The 24,366-nt window shown below is 47.0% G+C and overlaps 1 protein-coding gene across 3 annotated transcripts in view; it reads left to right on the top strand.

Moving 5' to 3' along the window:
* Nucleotides 1–24,366, top strand: part of palm2akap2 (PALM2 and AKAP2 fusion) — a 391,333-nt gene that overhangs the window by 188,257 nt on the left and 178,710 nt on the right. For all 3 annotated transcript variants that reach the window (XM_085993245.1, XM_085993256.1, XM_085993267.1), the window contains one exon: nt 21,003–21,083. In XM_085993245.1, coding sequence (XP_085849371.1) covers nt 21,003–21,083 — 81 coding nt within the window. The remainder of the gene's footprint in view (nt 1–21,002; nt 21,084–24,366) is intronic.

Raw genomic sequence — 24,366 nt, 5'->3', positions numbered from 1 at the left:
TGTCCAGGCCTGACAGAATTTTATAGGTTTCGATGAGACCCCCTCTCAATCTTCTAAACTCCAGTGAGTATAAGCCCAATCGACACAATCTCTCCTCATACGTCATTCCTGCCATCCCAGGTATCAGCCTGGTGAATCTTCGCTGCACTCCCTCCATGGCAAGAACATCCTTCCTCAGGTAAGGCGACCAAAACTGCACACAATACTCAAGGTGTGGTCTCACCAAGGCCCTGTACAACTGTAGCAAGACATCCTTGTTCCTGTACTCGAACCCTCTTGCTACGAAGGCCAACATACCATTTGCCTTCTTAACCGCCTGCTGCACCTGCAAGCTTACCTTCAGCGACTGGTGCACAAGAACACCCAGGTCTCTTTGCACTTCCCCTTCTCCCAATCTATTGCCATTCAAATAATAATCTGCCTTCCTGTTTTTGCCACCAAAGTGGATAACCTCACATTTATCCACATTATAGTGCATTTGCCATGTTTCTGCCCAATCACCCAACCTGTCCAAATCTTACTGGAGTTTCACGACATCCTCCTCACAGCTTACCCTCCCACCCAGCTTTGTGTCGTCTGCAAATTTGGAGATATTACATCCAATTCCCTCGTCCAGATCATTAATATATATTGTGAACAGCTGGGGTCCTAGGACCGATCCTTGCGGTACCCCACTAGTCACTGCCTGCCACTCGGAAAATGACCCGTTTATTCCAACTCTTTGCTTTCTGTCCGCCAACCAGTTCTCTATCCAAGTCAATACCTTGCCCCCAATCCCATGTGCCTTAATTTTGAATGCTAATCTCTTATATGGGACCTTATTGAAAGCCTTCTGAAAGTCCAAATACACCACATCCACTGGTTCTCCCTTATCTATTTTACCAGTTACATCCTCAAAAAATTCCAGAAGATTAGTCAAGCATGATTTACCTTTTGTAAATCCATGTTGACTTTGTCCGATCCTGTCACTGCTTTCCAAGTGCTCTGCTATTACATCTTTTATAATTGACTCTAGCATTTTCCCCACTACCGATGTCAGGCTTACCGGTCTATAATTCCCCGCTTTTTCTCTACCACCTTTTTTGAATAGTGGGGTAACATTAGCTACCCTCCAATCCATGGGTACTGTTCCAGAGTCTATCGAGTTCTGGAAGATGACCAGCAATGCATCTACTATTTCTAGGGCCACTTCCTTAAGTACCCTGGGATGTAGATTATCAGGCCTTGGGGATTTATCGGCCTTCAGTCCCATCAATTTTCCTAACACCATTTCCCTACAAATACTGATTTCTTTCAGTTCCACCCTTTCATCAGACCCTATGTTCCCCGGCATCTCTGGGAGGTTATTTGTGTCCTCCTTTGTGAAGACAGAATGAAAGTATGAATTTAGTTGGTCTGTTATTTCTCTGTTTCCCATTATAAATTCCCCTGATTCTGACTTCAAGGGACCTACGCTTGACTTCACCAATCTTTTTCTCTGCACATATCTATAAAAGCTTTTACAGTCAGTTTTTATGTTACCCGTTAGCTTACTCTCATATTATATTTTCCCTTTCTTAATTAATCCCTTTGTCCTCCTTTGTTGAATCCTAAACTGCTCCCAATCCTCAGGATTATTGCTTTTTCTGGCCAATTTATATGTCCTCTCCTTGGATCTTATGCTATCCCTAATTTCCCTTGTTAGCCCCGGTTGAGTCACCTTTTTTGTTTTATTTTTATGCCAAACTGGGATGAACAAATTCTGCAGCTCATCCATTCGGCCTTTGAATGTTTGCCATTGCCTATCCACCGTCAACCCTTTGAGTGCCATTTCCCAATCAATCCTACCCAACTCACTCCTCAGACCATCGTAGTTTCCTTTATTTAAATTGAGGACCCTAGTCTCTGAGTCAACTACTGCATTCTCCATCTTAATGAAGAATTCGATCATATTATGATCGCTCCGACCCAAGGGGCATCGTACAACAAGATTGCTAATTAATCCTTTCTCGTTACATAATACCCAGTCTAAGATGGCCTGATCTCTGGTTGGTTCCTTGACATATTGGTCCAGGAAACCATCCCGTAAACACTCCAGGAATTCCTCCTCCACAGTATTGTTACTAATTTGGTTGGCCCAATCTATATGTAGATTAAAGTCACCCATGATGACTGCTGTGCCCTTATTGCACGCTTCTTTAATTTCCCTTTTAATGCCATCCCCAACCTCCGCCTTACTGTTTGGAGGTCTATATACCACTCCCACTAGTCTTTTTTTTCCCCTTAGTATTTCTCAATTCTACCCATACAGATTCCACATCATCAGAGCTAATATCCTTCATTACAATTGTATTAATCCCTTCTTTAACCAGTAATGCTACCCCACCTCCCTTTCCTTTTTGCCTATCTTTCCTGAATATCGAATACCCCTGGATGTTGAGTTCCCAGTCTTGGCCATCCTTGAGGCACGTTTCCGTAATCCCAACCAAATCATATTCGTTTGCCTCTATTTGCGCAGCCAATTCGTCCACCTTATTACAAATGCTCCTCGCATTAAGACACAAAGCCTTCAGGCTTGTTTTTTTAACGCTCTTAGGCCTATTAGAATTATTATTTACTGTGGCCACGTTTGATTTAAACTGTTGATTTCTCTGACTGTCACTTTAGTTTTTCTCCTTCCTATCTTTTGCTTTTATCCCTGTTTCCCTTTCCTCTGTCTCCCTGCTCAGGTTCCCAACCCCCTGCCATTTTGGTTTAAACCCCCCTGAACAGTGCTAGCAAACCTCCCCGCAAGGATATTTGTCCCGCTCTGGTTCAGGTGCAACCCGTCCAACTTGTACATGTCCCACCTTCCCCAGAAGCAGGCCCAGTGATCCAGGAAACTAAAGCCCTCCCTCCTGCACCAACTCTTTAGCCAAGCATTCATCTGCTCTATCCTCCTATTCCTATACTCACTAGCATGTGGCACTGGGAGTAATCTAGAGATTACAAACTTTGAGGTCCTGTTCTTTAATCTGCTACCTAGCTCCCTAAATTCTTGCTGCAGGACCTCATCCTTCTTCCTACCCATGTCATTGGTCCCAATGTGAACCACGACCTCTGACTGTTCACCCTCCCCCTTCAGAATGCCCTGCAGCCGTTCAGTGACATCCTTGACCCTGGCACCAGGGAGGCAACAAACCATCCTGGAGTCACATCTATGGCCACAGAAACGCCTATCTGTTCTCCTTACGGTAGAATCCCCTACCACTATTGCTCTCCCACTCTTTTTCCTCCCTTCCTGAGCAGCAGAAGCACCCCTGGTGCCAGGAAGTTGGCTGCTGCTGCCTTCCCCTGGTAAGTCATCCCCCTCAACAGTATCCAAATCGGTATACCTGTTTGAAAGGGGGATGGCCACAGGGGTCCCCTGCACTACCTGCCTGCCTCTACTGCTCTGCCTGATGGTCACCCATTTCCGTTCTGCCTGTGCAGCCCTAACCTGCGGTGTGACCAACTCACTAAACGTGTAATCCACGACCCTCTCAGCATCGCGAATGCTCCAAAACTCATCCATCCGCAGCTCCAGCGCCTCAATATGGTCCGCTAGTAGCTGCAGCTGGATGCATTTCTGGCACACATGGTTGTCAGTGGAGGTTGAGTGAGAATGAAGGAGTGAGTGCAGAGATTGCATAGCATAGATACTTAGAAGGAGACAAAGATGGAGTGAGGTTGCAATACCAAGGGCCCTCCCTGTGTGTTGTCAGTTGTGTTCAAAGCATCAGAGTGAGAGGGAGTGTGAGGGCTGCATGGTGGCATAGTTGTGTGAATGTGAGCATAGAGAGAGAGGGAATGTGTAAGGGTGCATGGATGTGAGTGTCTAGTGGGATGTGCAGGAAGAGATTGCTAAAGCTGAGTGCTGGTGAGGAAAGGCAATGGGGATCAGATTGAGGGTGATGGAAACATCATACAGTACTTACTTTTCCAGTGCGAAGAAGGTCCTGGAATCTTTTCCTGCACTGCAACCACATTCTTCGTGTTAGCCCCAAGGAGTTGACTTGACCTGCCACCTCTAGCCACACAGCCTTGGTCTGGCTGGGAGGCCTCTTCCTCCCTGAAGAAGGGAAGAGGACCTCCCTGTGGGCCCTACCACCATCCAATAATGCCTGTAGTGAAGCCTCTTCAAATTTGGGCGCAGATCTGGCCCTCCCGCTGGCCGTTCCTCCTGCAGGCTCCTGTTCCATCTTAATGTTGAAGGTTGGAAGCCTGCAGAGGAAGCAAGGCTTGCTGTGGACCTTAAAAACAGCAGCAATGATGACGTCATATTCTGCGACTTTCTGACTGGAAATACTCAATTGCCAAGGCTTCCCACATGCTGGAAATCAATTGACCAATTGTGTTAAATTTGCATCAATCTCACAGACCCATTTACAATTGTGTCGGAATCACTAAATTCAGGGAACCCGCCAATTCCCCGCACCTGAGATAAAATCGACCCCGATGTCTGGTCTTACTATATGTATATTTATGAAGAGAGATAGAGTGCTTAAAATTCTGTATGAGGTGTTGAGTGGTGTCGTATTGAATTTTAGAATTTATAATGTCTGCATTTGTGAATGATGTGACAAGTAAGTCACTAAAATGATATAAAATTTTAATTTGCATCATCTAGTCAAAATATTTTGTCCTATTATTCTCATATGGACATCTGCATTTATAACATCCACTTTTTATATTTTTTTCATTCATTCATGGGATGTGGGAGTTGCTGACAAGACCAGCATTTATTGCCCATCCCTAATTGCCCTTGAGAAGGTGGTGGTGAGCCACCTTCTTGAACTGCTGCAGTCCATTTGGTGAAGGTGCTCCCACAGTGCTGTTAGGGAGGGAGATCCAGGACTTTGGCCCAGCGACGATGAAGGATCGGCGCTATAGGTTGAAGTCGGCATGGTGTGTTAGGGGAAGATGGAGGTGATGGTGTTCACATGCACCTGCTGCCCTTGTCCTTCCAGATGGTAGAGGGTGCGGGTTATTTGAAAATGTGGGCACTGTGAATGCCAGGCCTCACTACCTCATGTGTTTGCCTGACTCCCAAATTCTCAACAGGATGCACTGTATTAATTTTACACTGAAGGTTAATTCATAACAAAAACAAATTCAACTTCAGAGGCAGGGGGAGGGGAGGTGTAAGACCTTCAAAAGTGGATCAGAGGTCTGTTACACACCTGCCTGAATTCCCTTTCCATTGACTTCAATGGAAAGCATAATCGGCCCAGGGTGTATGATGGGTGGCCAATCCACTAACGCCCATTTTGCGCATCCCCTCCCCGCCCCCCCCCCCCAAGTTGAATTTAACCTCTACTAAGTCAGATATTTATAGAGATCTTAAACAGCCTACAACAACATCTTGCATTTACATAGCGCCTTTAACGTAGTAAAACATCCCAAAGTACTTCACAGGAGCGATTATCAAACACAATTTGACACCGAGCCACATAAAGAGATATTGGAACAAATGACCAAAAGCTTGGTCCAAGAGGTAGATTTTAAGCAGCATCTTAAAGGAGGAGAGAGAGGTAGAGAAGCGGAAAGGTTTAGGAAGGGAATTCCAGAGCTTAGGGGCCTCGACAGCTGAAGGCATGGCCTCCAATGGTGGAGTGATTAAAATCAAGGATGCTCAAGAGGCCAGAATTAGAGGAGCGCAGATATCTCAGAGGGTTGTAGCCTAGAACCAAGAAAAGGTAATGAAAGGGCAAAGTAGACAATAAAGGGATTGAATTATTAGAATAATAAAGGAGGAGAAACTGTTTTCACTGGCAGGAGAGTGGGGAACCAGAGGACACTGATTTAAAATAATTGGCAAAGGTACCGGGGGGAAATGAGGAGAATTTTTTTACGCAGCGGGCTGTTATGATCTGAAATGCACTGCCTGAAAGGGTGGTAGATGCAGATTCAATAGTAACTTTCAAAAAGGGAATTGGATAAATACTATAAAAGGAAAAAAATTGCCAGGCTATGGGGAAAGAGCAGGGGAGTGGGACTAATTGGAAAGCTCCTTCAAACAGCCAGCACAGGTACGATGGGCCAAATGTCCTCCTTCTGTGCTGTATCATTCTATGATTCTATAATTAATGTTTCCATGGACGTTGCCACATATACCTCATTGTGGATTTGTGGAATTAAGGTTAACCAGAACAAGGGAATTTAATTTGCTTTTGGGAGCAATTAGCACACTCCGTGACACCAGTGTGCTGGGAGACAGATGGAGCTTTCCTGTGCTGAAATCTGACGATATTTTCTTTAGTTCCTCTTTCTTTTTACTGGGAAAGGAATTGTTAGAGTATGTTCTATCAATTTGCATTACTGAATTTGCAGTAGGAATAATTACTTAAGATAATATTGGCCCCGATTTTAACTCAGGGCAGGTTGTGGCTGGGTGGGTGACAACAACAACTTGCATTTATATAGCGCCTTTAATGTTGTAAAACGTCCCAAGTTGCTTCACAGGAGCAATTATCGAACAAAATTTGACACTGAGCCACAAAAAGAGATATTAGAGACAGGTGACCAAAAGATTGGTCAAAGCAGTAGGTTTTAAGGAACATCTTAAAGAAGGAGAGAGGTAGAGAGGTTTAGGGAGGAAATTGCAGAGTTTAGGGCCTCGGCAGCTGAAGGCACGGCCGCCAGTAGTTGAGCGATTAAAATCAGAGATGCTCAAGAGGCCAGGATTGGAAGAGCGCAGAGATTTTGGAGGGTTGTGGGGCTGGAGGAGGTTACAGAGATAGGGAGGGGCGAGACCATGGAGGGATTTGAAAACAACAATGAGAATTTTAAAAGCGAGGCGTTGCCAGTGTAGGCCAGCGAGCACAGGGGTGATGGGTGAACGGGACTTGGTGCGAGTTAGGATACGGGCAGCAGAGTTTTGGATGAGTTCAGGTTTACAGAGGGTGCAAGGTTAAAGTTCGAAACTCAGCTGCTGCAGTAGTACTTTATCTCCCAGGCCCCATTCCCACCGGTCCACTTCCTGCTCGGAGAACGGGCAGGAAGTGAGTGAGAAGCCTCTGGATATTCAGGCCACAGGAATGAAGGCAATTTTGTGGAAGAAGGTTCTGGGAGGTTCTCGCGGGTGGGAAGGTCCGACATCCATGGCAGGGGAGGCTGCAGCGTTCCTTGTGGGGCCTGGAGGAGCATTCTCGTGGCCACCTGGCCCCACAAAGGAATGTACAAAAAAAAGTACCTGTTTGGACCTCTTCATGTTCCCAGCAATGTACCCTCTCTGTTTGGTCTGGTGGGAATGGTACATCAGCTTCCTTGCTGAGGCCTGAGTTAAATTGCAGTCAAGGCCCGTCCAGAAGCCTGAGTAAAAATGGCAGTCGGCAGTATTCAGACAGCTTTTCCACAGATAGGTAACCCAGCGAATTTTAACTGGTTACCTACCCAGTTCTTGCCAGGCACGAAGTTTTAAAATCGCACCCATAAAATGTCTTTTACATTATGCGTTAAATCTGACATTTTTTACTGACTAAACCTATACAACAGAATGGTGAATTGATCGGCTGTATTTCCAAACATCAGGGGGGCTAAATTTGGTTGATTTGCAACTCCCGTTAGCGCCCTCAGAGGGAGGTTAGCGGCAGCGCTAACCATTAGCGCCGCGCGGCGCTGCACCACTGGCAATAACGTCATCGCCATGCACAGTGCCCCGCTCGCGCTCTGGCTGTAATATTGGGTGGCGTCCCCCGACTTACCGCCGAACGCTATGTCCGACGGAGTCAGGGGGGCCTACCTGCGGCCGGGGCGGCGCTAGTTAAAGGGGAGGTGGCGGGCAGCCATTTTTGTTGCTGGCCATCTGCCAGCACCTGCCCCCGTTGCTGTCCCCGGCCCCCATGAAGCCCCCGCGTGGGGTGCCGGCTGCTCTCCGTGAGCCAGGCACTCACGATCCCTTCACGATCGGGGCGCTACCTGGGAAAATCAGCCGCGGGGGCGCTAACTTTTTCATGGCGCTAAAATTAGCACACCGGTGAAGGTAGCGCAGGGACGCTACCAAATTTTTACCCCCAGAACTCTGCCAGGCCTCTACAGAGGGAATGGAAATCTGGACTATAGCAGTCGTCAATGCTGCAATTGTGCAGGGCTTTGGTGAGATCACGCCTGGAGTATTGTGTACAGTTTTGGTCTCCGTACCTAAGGAAGGATATACTTGCCATAGAGGGAGTGCAGCGAAGGTTCACTAGATTGATTCCTGGGATGAGTGGGCTGTCCTACAAGGAGAGATTGAGTAGATTGAGTCTATACTCTCTGGAGTTTAGAAGAATGAGAGGTGACCTCATTGAAACATATAAGATTCTGAGAGGGCTTGACAGGGTAGATGCTGAAAGGCTATTTCCCTTGGCGGGAGAGTCTAGAACCAGGGGTCACAGTCTGAGGATAAGGGGTCGGCCATTTAGGACTGAGATGAGGAGAAATTTCTTCACTCAAAGGGTAGTGAATCTTTGGAATTCTCTACCCCAGAGGGCTGTGGAGGCTCAGTCATTGAGTATATTCAAGACAGAGATCGATAGATTTTTGGACTCTGAGGGAATCAAGGGACATAGGGATCAGTTGGGAAAGTGGAATTGAAGTCGAAGATCAGCCATGATCTTGTTGATTGGTGTAAAGTCTGTGGGTTGTGCAGTTAATAAATACACAGACTTCAGAAGTAACAAACAAAACAGGTCTTTACTATTCGAAGGTCCGGGCGAATCTGCCCCAGCAATCCTGCCACAACACTTATATACTGGTGTGGTCACTATCGGTATTACAGTATACAGAAGCCAAACAAATAGTGCCACACCTAAAGTAGTTCTCTTAAAGGTGAACGGTTACATTCAATAGTTCCCTTAAAGGTAGACGGGTACATACACTACAATCCTCCCTTTTTAGCTTATTACTTACAGAGTCTCCGTTAAACATACATATCTTCAACTTCCTATAAACAATTACAGATATAATCTCGGTGGAGTCAATGTCATATAAAACAATTTACAGATATAATCTCGGTGGGAACAGTTCACAGGTTCAGTCTCTGCGGAAACAGTTCATAGATTCAGTCTCTGATCTTGACTCGTTCCGAACAACATTTCTTTGGTGTAGCCGGTTCACCTGGCTAGCGTGACTCCTCCATAGCCTTTTTCTTGACGTAACAGCTTGAACTTTCGTCCTGTTGAACCAGCAGTGCGGACTTTTACAACCAACTGGCTGTCTTGACATTTTCCAGTTTTTCAACTAATTTAGCTCCTTTCGTAGTGTTCCGCCTGAGATGGTAGAAGTGCTAATATTTTAGACAGTTATTATCTTCTGCTTCTTCTTTTTCTTTTCTGCCTTTTTGAAACTCTCGGAGCTCCTTTCTCGGCTGCCAGCTGTAGCGCCACCAACTCTCTATGTTCCTTAGACCTTAAGTGCTTCCTCCGGATTTCAGCACTTTGGGAGTTTTCATCACAAGCTGGGCAGACCACATCCTCGTAATATTCAGTGTCACTCAACAGGTCATGGTAATATTCGGGTTCGTCCTGAGTTAGGCCAGCGAGCGAGCCTTCTTCTTCCTCCTCACCCGTCTGGACGTTAGCTGACGGTGGTTCCTTCCCTAGACATCTTTCTTGAAAAGACTTCTTCATGCATTCATATTCATCCCGCTCTTCCTGGGTTGTCTGCCATTCCTTCACTACTGACCTCATTTGTGAGTTCAATACCTTCCCTTCCACCGGGGATTGCGGTATCAGGCTATTTAATCCTTCTACTGAAGCAGCTGTTTCAACATTCTTCTGTTCACATTGACGTGATTCAACGAACTCTTCATAGAGTAAACTGTAACACAAAATCTGTGTTGCCACCTCAGTTATTTCTGGAACTTTTGGGAGCTCCGAATTCCTTCCCTTTGCAGATTGAAGCTCGTGTTCCCATTGTGGAGTCTTGTCTCTCAGCATGTGAAGGAGTTGGCTGACCGTTAACTCTTCCGCGGGGACTCTGTGGATCAGAGTCTTCACCATTTCATCCACCTTTCCCTCCAATGCTTTCACCTTCCTTTCCTCTTGTACTTTGGTTTCAAGCGCTCGAAGAAGTTGCGCCTTGATGCTCCCAAGTTCATGTTCAGAGCCCATTCTTACAGTCTCTGTGTTTCTTATAGTTTCCTTCCCTTCCACTGAAAGGATTCCCAGTTGACTCTGCTCTTCAAGTCGTTGAACCTCGGTCATTGCCGCCTCATATTTGTCTTGGGTTTCCTCCAATATTTTTATGAGTTCTTGGACATCTTGTCTTTCATGTTCTGCCATGTCTTTCACCGCTAAATTCTCATCTATGGATGGAACTTCTACCGATGAGTCTGTCTTGGCCTTGAGCTCATCAAGAATTTCCTGCAGCCTTTGGACTTCTTGCTCATGTTCAACCTTTAGTTGTTCATATGCTTCTACTGAAACTAGCTTTTCGGAGGTTGCCGAGTTAATCCCCTCCAGAATTGTAGCCTGGGCCTGTTCATACTGTTCTTTCCACTTCTCACACTCTGCTTGTAAGGAGTCGTAGAGAAGAACTGGAATAAAATCCCGGCTTCCTGAAGATTCCTCTTCATTTGCTTCTTTCGCAATTTCCTGTTGGAGTTCAGCCAAGGCTGCTATGCTATCTGCCTCTTGAAGTCTCACTGCCATCAAATCTTCTTTATTCTTGCAGTCTATCTCAGTCATTTTCCCTTTATTTTCATTTAACTGAGTGATAAGCTCCTCTTGCAACATGGCCACATTATTCACATCAGGTAAAGAAGCGTTTCTCTTTTCCATGTCCAAGATTTTTTTCTGCATCTCTTTAAGTGCACACTGCGATTCAGCTTCTCTTAACCTTGCCTGCACTAGCTCCATCTCCAATTGCAGAACAAAATCCTCAGTGTAGCGTGGTTTGCCTTTATGCTGTATCTCTAGATCATGCAAATATTCTAACTCCTGAACATCATAAGGGAGGTGTGATCGGTAATTGGTCACGATGGCTCTATGGTCGCTCTCTGCTTGAGCCAGCAGGTTCTGTTGTCTTTCCAGACTCTCCCATTCGGTGTCATAGAACTTTTTCATTGTTTTCATCTCCTGTACGAGACGGTAACTTAATTGTTCGAATTGTTGTCGTACTTTGAAATAACGTTGAGTTCGAGCTCGGTGTTCCTCCGTAATGCATATGTCTGTGACTTGAACAGACTCAGAATTCTCTGTCTTTATGCACGCCATCGTTTTTCCAACCTTAGTCAGTGAGTTCATGTTAACCTTGTTTTTCATACGTGGGCTGGACTTATCGTCTTCCGGCTCAGAGTCTGAGCTGCTTGTCTGCACCGAGTCCTCACTCGTCATTGCTTGTAGGTAGTGCCATTCCATGTCTATTTTCTTGATCCACTCCCGTCCTAGAAGTGGTGGTCCTCCCTCATGTAGTACATACAAGTTCATTCTTGGGTGTTCTTTACCCCTATCTCTCACCTTGACTCTTATTTTTCCCATGGGGTATACTTTATGCCCCGTGTATGTCTGCAATACGAACTTGGTATCTCTTAAGGGTATGTGTGAGAATAGCCGGTGGTAATCCCCTCGATTTATGACTGATACAGCTGATCCAGTGTCCAACTCCATTTTCACTTGGACTCCAGCTATTTTTAGCATGACCCAGATAGTTTGTAGGTCAGCTTCCTTACTCACATGGTGGATACTCAGACTACCCAGCTCCTGGCCGTTTGGATCTGAGTCTGGATTCTGTTCGTCTGAACTCTTCTCAGCCCCCTTGTATACTTTGTTGTACTTTTCTTGTGATGGCTTCCTTTGGTTGTTGGTCTTCTTCCCTGACCGGCATACCTTAGCGATGTGACCCAGTTTGCCACATTTCCTACATTCTTGGTTCTTAAACCAGCATTGATTCTGGTCGTGTGTTGTCTTCCCACAACGATAGCATTTTGTTGTACTCGAGGTAGTTTGGTCCACCCCGAGCGCCGCCGCCTTTAGTTGCATTTCCGCCGTTCCTTTCGCTGCGGCTTCGTGTGACGCGGCTATAAGGACAGCCCTGTCAAGTGTAAGGTCGTTCTCTTCTAGTAGGCGCTTTTGCGTCCCTTCCTTGGACAATCCGCCTACGAACTTGTCTCGCAGTGCCTCTGTCAGATTCCCTCCGAACTGGCAGTATTTCGCTAGCCTACGCAGTTCAACCAAGTATTCTGCGTTGTTTTCGTCTTTCCGTTGCGTTCTTGCATAGAATTTGAATCGTTCAGCCAACATCAACGGTGTGGGGTTCAAGTGGTCCTTCAGAACAACCACGATCTCTTCGAAAGACTGATCTGCCGGTTTAGCTGGTGCTAGTAAATCCTTCAAGAGCCCGTATGTCTTTGCGCCCATCGAGTTTAACAATGTTATCGCCTTGTCGTCTTCCTCTATTTTGTTGGCTTCACAATAGATCTCGATGCGTTCCACGTACATGGCCCAGTCTTCTATTTTTCTTCCCTTGGGAGCAGCACCAGTATTTCTTTAAGTATTCTTATTTATTTGTTTGTTTCTAAGATGGCGGTTTTCCCGCGAAATCGGCGGTTTCCCGCTCTTTCCTTCTCTCCCCGCCCGCTTCAATGGCGGTATGTCAATCAAGATGGCGGTTTTCCCGCGAAAATGGCGGTTTCCCGCTCTTCCTTTCTCGCCCCGCCCACTTCAATGGCGGTTTCCCGCTTCTGGCGTCTTCTCCGCCTAATGGCGGCTTCCCGCGTTTCTTCCCGGTGGAAGGGGTACGCTTCCCCCACAGCGGACAGGTTCAGCCGCTGGCTGGCTTCCGCACAGCTCCCCTTACTCGGCTATGTCTTTTCCTCCCGCCCGCACGGCTCTACCGGCGCTGGGTACACCCCGTTAACGGAGGACAGTTCAGCCGCCGGACTGGCTCTCACGCAGTCTCTCTCTCCGTCCCCGGCTCTGTCGCTCTCTCACCCGCACGTTTGGTGCTACCGGCCCTGGGTACCCCGTTGGTGGAGAACAGTTCAGCCGCTGGACTGGCTCTCGCGCAGTCTCTCACCCCGTTTTCGGCTGTGTCTCTCACCCACTCCCGCACGTTCGGTTTTGCCGGCTCTGAGTACCCCGTTGGTGGAGAACAGCTCAGCCGCTGGACTGGCTCCTCGCAGTCTCTCTCTCCGCACCCGGCTCTCACCCGCACGGTTCCCGTTCGCCTCCCCAGCCCTCTCGCAGACCGGTGTTTCCCTCCCCGGCTGCGGCTGGGTTTCTCTTCCCGCGCCTACTCGCAGGCTCAGCGCTTCGTGGCTGCGGTCGCTGCCCGGATTTTTCCCGCCGATCGCGGTCCGGCTGTCACCCGACGCCGTTGGACCCGACTTTTGGCCGGCACAGCTCCCCCTCGACCGAGGTCGAGTGCTCTGCCCTTATCCTCCGGATACTTCTACACCTTCCCCTACTCACAGTCTCCGCGGCCGCCTTGTTCCCTGCTGATCGGCTCACTCCGCACCGTGGTAGAAGGGTAGTCAGTGCCTGTTGCTAATGGAAGCTTTTGTTGCTAAAGTCTTCCACCTTTCTCCTGCTGCAGCCTCGTGTTTTCTTCCAGCAGCACGACGAGGGCGGTTGCCTCTCTTCGACGCTCTTCTTGCTTTGGTAATCTTGCCGCAGGGTACGATCGGACTCGTCGCCACTGTAAAGTCTGTGGGTTGTGCAGTTAATAAATACACAGACTTCAGAAGTAACAAACAAAACAGGTCTTTACTATTCGAAGGTCCGGGCGAATCTGCCCCAGCAATCCTGCCACAACACTTATATACTGGTGTGGTCACTATCGGTATTACAGTATACAGAAGCCAAACAAATAGTGCCACACCTAAAGTAGTTCTCTTAAAGGTGAACGGTTACATTCAATAGTTCCCTTAAAGGTAGACGGGTACATACACTACAATTGGTGGAGCAGGCTCAAAGGGCCATCTGGCCTACTCCTGCTCCTATTTCTTATGTTCTTATGACGACGTGTTAACATTGTTTCTCCTTAATAATGTAAACATTGGTAAGTGAGGAGGGTTTTGATTTATTTTAAGATCTACAGTTTGCAACTTTTTTTCTGTTTTTTTTAAAAACAGTAATTTATCAGGTTCTTACTGTGACCTTTTTTTCTTGCACTCAGACGGATTACTTACTCACTCACTAAAAAAAATGTTGCTGGGATTTTAGCCTGTGGAACCTTGGTATTGATACTGACTTAGTGGGTTGATGCTTCAGTGAGTTACATAAAATTGGGTATCAGTGGAAAGCTAGCATATATCCCACTTATAACTATGTTTTTTGTGAATTATGTCAACTTTCAAATAGGAATAAACATGAAATTGAGAATGCATTTGACCTATTACCATTTTTGGACGTTGCCACATTGCACCAAATTCCTGCCTATTCATTTTCTTTTTATTTGTTTATGGGATGTGGGCGTCGCTGGCAATGCCAGCATTTATTACCCATCCCTAGTTGCCCTTGAGAAGGTGGTGGTGAGCCGCCTTCTTAAACCGCTGCAGTCCGTGTGGTCACGGTACTCCCTCAGTGCTGTTAGGGAGGGAGTTCCAGGATTTTGACCCAGCGACGATGAAGGATTGGCGATATACTTTAAGTCAGGATGGTGTGTGACTTGGAGGGGAACTTGGAGGTGGTGGTGTTCCCATGCGCCTACTGTCATTGTCCTTCTAGGTGGTAGAGGTCGCAGGTTTGGGAGGTGCTGCCGAAGAAGCCTTGGTGAGTTGCTGCAGTGCATCTTATAGATGGTATACACTGCAGCCACGGTATGCCGGTGGTGGAGGGAGTGAATGTTTAAGGTGGTGGATGGGGTGTCACTCAAGTGGGCTACTTTGTCCTGGATGGTGTTGAGCTTCTTGACTGTTGTTGGAGCTGCACTCATCCAGGCAAGTGGAGAGTATTCCATCACACTCCTTACTTGTGCCTTGTAGATGGTGGAAAGGCTTTGGGGAGTCAGGAGGTGAGACACTCGCCGCAGAATACCTAGCCTCTGACCCGCTCTTGTTGGCACAGTGTTTATGTGGCTGGTCCAGTTAAGTTTCTGGTCAGTGGTGACCCCCAGGATGTTGATGGTGGGGGATTCGACGATGGTAATGCCGTTGAATGTCTAGGGGCAGTGATAGACTCTCGCTTGTTGGAGATAGTCATTGCCTGGCACTTCTGTGGCGCGAATGTTACCTGCCACTTATCAGCCCAAGCCTGAACGTCGTCCAGGTTTTGTTGCATGCGGGCATGGACTGCTTCATTATCTGAGGAGTTGTGAATGGCACTGAACACTGCAGTCATCAGCGAACATCCCCATTTCTGACCTTATGTTGGAGGGAAGATCATTGATGAAGCAGCTGAAGATGGTTGGGCCTAGGACACTGCACTGAGGAATTCCTGCAGCGATGTCCTGGGCCTGTGATGATTGGCTTCCAACAACCACAACCATCTTCCTTTGTGCTAGGTATGACTCCAGCCAGTGGAGAGTTTTCCCCCTGATTGCCATTGATTTCAGTTTTACTAGGGCTCATTGATGCCGCACTTGGTCAAATGCTGCCTTGATATCTCGGGCATTCACTCTCACCTCATGTTTGGACCGAGGCTGTAATGAGGTTGGGAGCCGAGTGGTCTTGGCAGAACCCAAACTGGGCATCAGTGAGCAGGTTATTAGTGAGTAAGTGCTGCTTGATAGCACTGTCAATGACACCTTCCATCACTTTGCTGATGATTGAGAGTAGACTGATGGGGCGGTAATTGGCCAGATTGGATTTGTCCTGCTTTTTGTGGACAGGACATACCTGGGCAGTTTTCCACATTGTCGGATAGGTGCCAGTGTTGTAGCTGTGCTGGAACAGCTTGGCTAGAGGTGCGGCTAGTTCTGGAGCACTAGTCTTCAGCCGGGATGTTGTCGGGACCAATAGCCTTTGCTGTATCCAGTGCGCTCAGCTGTTTCTTGATGTCACGTGGAGGGAATCGAATTAGCTGAAGACTGTCTTCTGATGGTGGGGACCTCAGGAGTAGGCCGATATGGATCATCCACTCGGCACTTCTGGCTGAAGATGGTTGCAAACACTTCAGCCTTGTCTTTTGCACTCACGTGCTGGGCTCCACCATCATTGCAACTGACAGGTTTTTAGGTGTTACATACACCATTAGAAGTGTTAGCCCAGATACGGGTGGGTGCAATTAAATGAGACATTGAAGACAGTGGGTTAGAGTTCCTGTTTTTGGCGCAATCGGGAAATTGCGCCCCAAAAGTGCTCAAAATTGTGCTGGTTAAACTAAGCTAAAACGCATTTGCACAATCACAACCGTGAAATCTCCTATGAATAAGCGCAATTGGGCAGCGTAACAGAACGTAATTGTTCCTTTTTTTTTCTTTCCATTTCAAAGTATTCCTTGATATATTTAAGAGTGGTAACCTGGTGCAGTTTGATTAATACGGCTGAAAATGGGTTTAGCACCAAAAATAAGCATTTTTATTCACAGTGTCCAGTCCACCACCTGGGAGTAACCCGATTTAAAATCACTGAAAATGACATTAAAGAAAAACTATGCTGAACCATTTAATGGTTTCATTGAAGTACACTAGCCAGTATCTTAGTAAACAAAATATATTTTGATGTGAAAAAAAGTTTTAAGACGTGCCTACTAGTGCCTGTGCAGCTAAGAAACTGAGTGCAAAATGAAGAGCCTTCCTGAACCAACACGATTGGTGGAATCTTGCAATTTCATCCTGGGGGCATGGCCAGTTTTGTGGGCGGGGTCAGATCCGGGGGAATTGAATCTTGAACCAGTGTAAAGTTCCTCGATCTTTTGCACCAGTTCGACCAATTCTGCCCGGATTGCGTTGATATTACTGGTGTCAGCGAGCGGAAACTCGATCCCAGAGTGTCATTCTGGCTTAAAAATTGGGCCGTTGTAGCGTCTATTTTCCAGGCGCTATGAGGACACCCAAAGCCCCAGAATGGCCGGCAGGAAGCGCACGCGGGCTTTTCTCACATTTCTAGGCCTACATGTCATATATTGTTGCCATGGCAGTGCTGGATACAGGGAATGCCAGAAGGGGACAGGCATTCAGCATTGTTAGGTGAGGAGGGGGTGACATGTTTAAACACTTTAATCCCACTGCGGTGAGTGCAGTCAATGTAGGGACTGTTGGCGCACTAACCTACAGTGACAGATTCTTTCCTGTAATCAGAGACCACCAAATTTTTCTGCTCTGCAAAAGACTGTCTCCCTCTTGCAGACGTTACAGGTGTCAGAATCTTCCGCAGTTCCAACTCCACCCACCTCCCCTTGAAGTAAGCTCTTAAGTGCAGGCAGGAATCCCATCAGGACCCCGGTGAAATAATTTAAATGAGACTGAACCCCCCCTTCCCACCACCCCACCCGCCCGCCCCCAAAATATCAGCAAGGACAGACACAAAGACACAAAGTCCACCCCAGCCTTCCAAAGGGAAGCTGACACCAGCAAGATAAGCCTGGCCTTGGAGTCTGATTCTATATTTAGTGTTAAATGCTACAATAACACAAACACTGAGACTTAAGTTATACATCACAGGTAGAGTTTCCGCTTTGGGGGCAAATGGCAAAACGGCCACAACTTGCGCTCGACATTGCGCTGGTTTTCCAAAGTGAAGTTTCCGCCCAAACTCATTTGCATAATCACAAACGTAAAATGAACCAGCGCAGTCCGGCAGCGTAATAGAACGTAATTGTTTTTTTTCACAAAAAATAAGCATTCTTAATAATAAGAATCTCCAGCCCGCCACCTGTGAGTAACCTGATTTAAAATCACTGAAAATGACTTCAAAAAAACGATACAGAACCATTTCCTAGCTTCATTAGTATACACTAATCAGTTTCTTAATAAATTAAATATTTTATAATAAAAATATATATATATAAACTTTTGAAAGGTTTGAAAGTGCCTGTGTGCCTAAAAGACAAGCTCAATTTGAAGAGCCTCTTCGAAGGGCCGCAAAGAGGCGCAATGGGTGGAAATTCGCCAGGCTCGTTATTTCAATCTGGGGGCGTAGCCAGTTTTGCAGGCAGGGCCGACTTCCAGTGCCATGTTCTTTAAACCAACGTTAAACTTCGCGGCAGCTCAAGTTATGCAGGACGTAAGTTGCATTCGAAACTTCCTCAATGTTTTGCGTTGGTTTGGCCAATTTCAGAAATGCTAGACCCCCATGTTAAGCCGCTGATCAATGTGAGAGGGGCAGTGGTCTGTGCTGTGCTTATTTTTGATTTGTCTGTTTGAACGCTGTAAAAGGAACTGGTGAGCAGCATTTTCACAAACCAAAAAAATCTGCTTTTTTTAATTAATTCTCGGGATGCGGACGTCGCTAGCCAGGTCAGCATTTATTGCCCATCCATAGTTGCCCTTGAGAAGGTGGTGATGAGCTGCCTTCTTGAATCGCTGCAGTCGGTATGAAGGTACTCCCACAGTGCTGTTCGGGAGGGATTGCCAAGATTTTGACCCAGCGACAATGAAGGAACAGCAATATATTTCCCTAGTCGTGACGAGGTGTGACATGGTGGGGAATTGGAGGTGGTGGAGGTCGCGGGTTTGGGAGTGGGTTTACCACTGCACCTCTTCCAAGGTGATCTTATGCGCACTGCTGAACAGAGGCCTATGTGGCACCGATAAAATTATAAACCCTGCAGACATCGCCTTTTCTCTCGGTTACCTTACTCTCTTAGTAAGAGCATGCTCAGTAATGTCCCACAGCAATGGTATTGAAACAAGCTAACATTCATTAGCAACATTTCAGACCTTAAAACATTTGCCTCTATTTTAACAGAAGTATACATTTGTTTTGGTTAATGATTGTGTTAAAAATAGTGAACAAAGGAAATTAATTTGAACACATTGGGGTAGATGAAATAACAACAGAAAAAGCTGGAAAAACTCAGCAGGCCAGGCAACATCCGTGGAGAGAGAAAGAGTTAATGTTTCAGGTCGAAACCCTTCGTCAGGACTGAGAAAAAAGCAGGAAATGAAACAGATGAAAAAGCAAGTTGGGGGCTGGGAAATGGGGGAGGGGATGAAAGAACAAAAGGGAAGGTTTGTGAGAAGTGAAGAGACATTGGGGGAGAAATTGGGTGAGTAGCGCCACCTGTTAGCGCCTAAAGAGGCAGTCAGTGGCTGTAGCGCCACTGGCTGCGTCTCCCGCGATATTCAGTAGGGGCGCTAATGGTGGCGTTAGGCTTTTGCGCTGCGCCGCCACCGATGACGTCATCGGTGTGCGCAGCGCCCCATTCGTGCCCCGTTCGCGATATTTGGTAGCGAACGCCGCAGTTGCGCCGCTCGCTACCCGCGCCCGGTTCACGGGGCCTTACTGTGCCGGCAACGGTGCAAGTTAAGGTGGAGGTGCGGGGCGGCCGCTTTTTCGGCGGCCGCCTGCCAGCACCTCCATCCCCGGCCTCCTAACCGCCGCCCCCCGCGGTATTGCCAGCTGTTTCCCGAGAGCCCGGCACTTCTCCTTGGTGCCGGGCTCATTTGCCGGCACTCGCGAGCGGGGATCGCGCTGTTGCAGGCACCTCCCCCTTAACAGTGGGAGGAAGGCCTGCAGTCCGCAGCGTGCCGTGCCGCAGCGTGTGGCGCTGCGGCACGTTGCGCTGCAATAATCAGTTTCAGCGCCCTAAGAGGGACGTGGAGCGCCTTGAGCCTCGCCCCGTGTCCCTCGAGCGGCACTGAAACTGAATTTCTGGCGATCGGAATTGCTCCGATCGCTGCGCTAAATCCTGCGCACAGGCGACTTTTGCGCCACTTTGGCGCCCCAACCCAATTTCTAGGCCATTAAGAGATATTAAGGCAAGACGAGATGGTAATAGGACAGCTTAAGAAACAAAAGATGGTTCTAGATGAAGTGTGAAATGCGCTGGCAGAATGAAAGACAGCTGCCATGTGGGAGAGAAAAAAAAGGAAAAGGCACAAACCAAAAGTGTGGATAAAAAATATATAAATATGATAGGGGCCGAGGTTATGATCTGAAATTGTTGAACTCGATATTGAGTCCGAAAGGCTGTAAAGTGCCTAAACGGAAGATGAGGTGCTGTTCCTCGAGCTTACGCTGAGCTTCCGTGGAACAATGCAAGAGCCCGAGTACGGTGAGGTCTGAGTGGGAATGGGGCGGTGAATTAAAATGACAGGTGACCGGAAGCTCGGGGTCTCCCTTATGGCCTGAATGGAGGTGTTCCACAAAGCGGTCACCCAATCTGCGTTTGGTCTCCCCAATGTAGAGGAGATCACATCAGGGTAGATCTTGACTTAGATGGTGCGATAGTGTAAAGCGAGTGAATTGGCAGCCCGTTTTATATCCCTCCCCATTTCTATTTCCATTGACTTCAATGCACAATGTAAAAATCTACCCCATTAAGTATTTGTGTGGGTGTCAGCCGTGGCTCAGTTGGTAGCACTCTCTCTGGCCTCAGAGTCAGAAGGTTGTGGGTTTAAGTCCCACTCCAGAGACTTGAGTGCAAAATCTAGGCTGACACTCCAGTGTAGTACTGAGGGAGTGCCGCACTGTCGGAGGTGCTGTCTTTCAGATGAGACGTTGAACCAAGGCCTTGTCTGCCCTCTCAGGTGGATGTAAAAGAACCCATGATATTATTGTGAAGAAGAGCAGGGAGTGCTCCCTGGTGTCCTGGCCAATATTTATCCCTCAACCAACATCATTAAAAAAACTACATCATTACCAAGCAAGTTGGCTGCTGCGTTTCCTGTACTTCATTGGTTGTAAAGCACTTTGGGATGTCCTGAAGTGCTTTAAAAATGCAAGTCTTTCTTTCTTGCATGCAGCATAATTTCAATACCCGTGTATTTTTAGTAGCATGGCTAGTGTAACTTAATATACCTACCACAATGTTGCACTATTGTATTCTGCTCGTTGTATTTCCTGATGATGTCCATAATTATTTTTTTCCTTTTTTTTTAACTAAGATTTCTGTTTGTTCGCACGGAGACAAAAAGGAAGAACTAACAGCGGTCAACACCACCTGTTTAATACATTCTTTCTCTCTCTCTCTTTGAAGGAGAAAAGGCGGCGGCAGACAGAAATAGAAGACAAGAGGCACCAGCTCGAAGATAAAATACTTCAGCTGCAGCATCACAAGGTAGGAGGCCGGTGCCAGAACTTCACAGCATAACTGAAGTTGTTGTTGAACACATGGGAGTACGATATTGTTGCCATCACGGAGACATGGTTGAGGGAGGGTCAGGACTGGCAGCTCAATATTCCGGGGTATAGAATCTTCAGGCGAGACAGAGGGGGGTGTAAAAGGGGAGGGGGTGTTGCAATATTAATTAAGGAGTCAATTACTGCTGTAAGGAGGGATGATATATTAGCGGGTTCCTCAAATGAGGCCATATGGGTAGAACTTAAAAACAAAAAGGGGGCAAGCACTTTGCTGGGAGTGTACTATAGGCCCCCAAACAGTCAGGGGGAGATAGAGGAACAGATATGTAGGCAAATCTCAGAGAAGTGTGAAAATAATAGGGTAATAATAGTGGGGGATTTCAACTTCCCCAATATAAATTGGGATAGTCAGAGTGTGAAAGGCTTAGAGGGTGCAGAATTCTTAAAGTGCATCCAGGAGAGCTTTTTGAGCCAACATGTAGAAAGTCCTACAAGAGAGGGGGCGGTACTGGACCTAATTCTGGGGAATGTAGCCGGGCAAGTGGTGGAAGTATCAGTAGGAGAGCATTTTGGCGACAGTGACCATAATTCGGTGAAATTTAAGGTGGTCATGGAAAAAGACAAAGACGGCCCGGAAATAAGGGTTCTAAATTGGGGGAAGGCCGATTTTAATATGATAAGGCAGGATCTGGCCAAAGTGGACTGGGAGCAGCTACTTATAGGAAAATCCACATCAAAACAGTGGGAGACTTTCAGAAGGGAAATAGAGAGAGTACAGCGCCAACATGTTCCTGTAAAGGTCAAGGGTGGGACCAACAAGCAAAGGGAACCTTGGATGACAAGAGAGATACAAAAATGCATTAGAAATAAAAGGGGGGCTTTTGGCAGTTACAAAAGACTAAAGATGGAAGAAGCCCTAGAGGAGTATAAAAAGTGCAAGGGCATACTTAAAAAAGAAATTAGGAGGGCGAGGAGGGGCCATGAAATAACACTGGCGAGCAAAATAAAGGAAAATCCTAAGATGTTTTATAAGTATATTAAGGGCAAGAGGATAACCAGGGAAAGGGTAGGGCCCATTAGGGACCAAAGTGGCAATCTGTGTGTAGAACCAGATGATGTAGGCGGGGTTTTAAATGAATTTTTTGCATCTGTGTTCACTATGGAGAAAGACGATGCAGACATAGAAATCGGGCAAGGGGATTGTGACATACTTGAACATATTAGCATTGAGAGGGAGGAGGTGCTAGCGGTTTTAGCAGGCCAAAAAGTGGATAAATCCCCAGGCCTGGACGAGATGTATCCCAGGCTGCTGTGGGAGGCAAAGGAGGAGATTGCAGGGGCTCTGACACAAATTTTCAGAACCTCTCTGGCCACAGGGGATGTACCAGAGGACTGGAGAACAGCTAATGTAGTACCATTATACAAGAAGGGTAGCAGGGATAAACCAGGGAATTACAGGCCAGTGAGCCTAACATCTGTGGTAGGGAAATTATTGGAAAAAATTCTGAGGGACAAAATTAGTCTCCACTTGGAGAGGCAAGGATTAATCGGGGATAGTCAGCATGGCTTTGTCAAGGGTAAATCATGTCTGACAAATCTGATTGAATTTTTCGAGGGGGTGACTAGGGAGGTGGATGAGGGAAATGCTGTGGATGTGGTTTACATGGACTTCAGTAAAGCTTTTGACAAAGTCCCGCATAGGAGACTGGTCAAGAAGGTAAGAGCCCATGGGATCCAGGGTGCCTTGGCGCGTTGGATCCTAAACTGGCTGAGTGGCAGGAGGCAGAGGGTGATGGTCGAAGGTTGCTTTTGTGACTGGAAGCCTGTGTCCAGTGGGGTACCTCAGGGATCGGTGCTGGGTCCCTTGTTGTTTGTGATCTACATAAATGATTTGGATGAGAATGTAAAAGGGATGATCAGTAAGTTTGCAGATGACACGAAAATTGGTGGGGTGGTAAATTGCAAGGGGGAAAGCCTCAGGCTACAGGACGATATAGACGGGTTGGTCAGATGGGCGGAAAAGTGGCAAATGGAATTTAACCCTGAAAAGTGCGAGGTGATGCATTTTGGACGGACAAATAAGGCAAGGGAATACACAATGAGTGGTAGGACCCTAGGAAGTACAAAGGGTCAGAGGGACCTTGGTGTACATGTACATAGATCTCTGAAGGCAGCGGAACAAGTAGATAAGGTGGTTAAAAAGGCATATGGGATACTTGCCTTCATTAGCCGAGGCATAGAATATAAGAGCAGGGAGGTTATGATGGAGCTGTACAAAACGCTGGTGAGGCCACAGCTGGAGTACTGTGTGCAGTTCTGGTCGCCTCACTATAGGAAGGATGTGATTGCTTTGGAGAGGGTGCAGAGAAGATTCACCAGGATGTTACCTGGGATGGAGCGCCTCAGCTATGAAGAAAGACTAAACAGGCTGGGGTTGTTTTCCTTGGAGCAAAGAAGGCTGAGGGGGGACCTGATTGAGGTGTACAAAATGATGAGGGGCATAGATAGGTTGGACAAAGAGGAACTTTTCCCCTTAGTAGGGGGGTCAATAACAAGGGGGCATAGATTCAGGGTAAGGGGCAGGAGATTTAGAGGGGATTTGAGGAGGAACTTTTTCACCCAGAGGGTGGTTGGAATGTGGAACTCAATGCCTAAAAGGGTGGTAGAGGCAGGAACCCTCACAACATTCAAGAAGCATTTGGATGAGCACTTGAAATGCCATTGCATACAAGGCTATGGACCAAATGCTGGAAAATGGGATTAGACTGGACAGGGATGGATGGGCGGCGCAGACACGATGGGCCGAAGGGCCTCTTTCTGTGCTGTAAAACTCTATGACTCTATGAACTTCTTCCACAAACTCAACACAATCGTGCTCATTCATTGCACGCGCGGTTGCCTGTTTTTGTGTCATTAAATATTGGCAAGCAGACTGTCCTCAGCCCAGTTCACATCGCAAATGTTAATATGAGTTGTAGCATCGCTTTCTCTGTTGAATATTTGCTTTATTCTCGGGTTTGGGTGAGACTAATTTGGTGCTTCAATGTGCGGAATGTGAGTCTTCCAATAGTGGAACATTTTTATTTACTTTTTTGAATCCAATGTCACTATGAAACACTTCTTGGTCCATTGAGTACAGAAGCTCTCTCTACTATGCCCTAACGATGTACCTTTGCCCCAGGGGCCTTTCAATTCCATATAACACCAACATACCAACAGACAGCTTTGTGGCCTATTTGAGATCTCTGCTCTCCTCCAAT

The sequence above is a fragment of the Somniosus microcephalus genome, chromosome 1 (assembly GCF_052327205.1).
Source record: "Somniosus microcephalus isolate GS21.2 chromosome 1, FLI_Smic_1.0, whole genome shotgun sequence".
Lineage (NCBI taxonomy): Eukaryota > Metazoa > Chordata > Chondrichthyes > Squaliformes > Somniosidae > Somniosus > Somniosus microcephalus.
The sequence above is the reverse complement of the archived record's forward strand: the minus strand, read 5'-3'. Positions and strand labels throughout refer to the sequence as shown.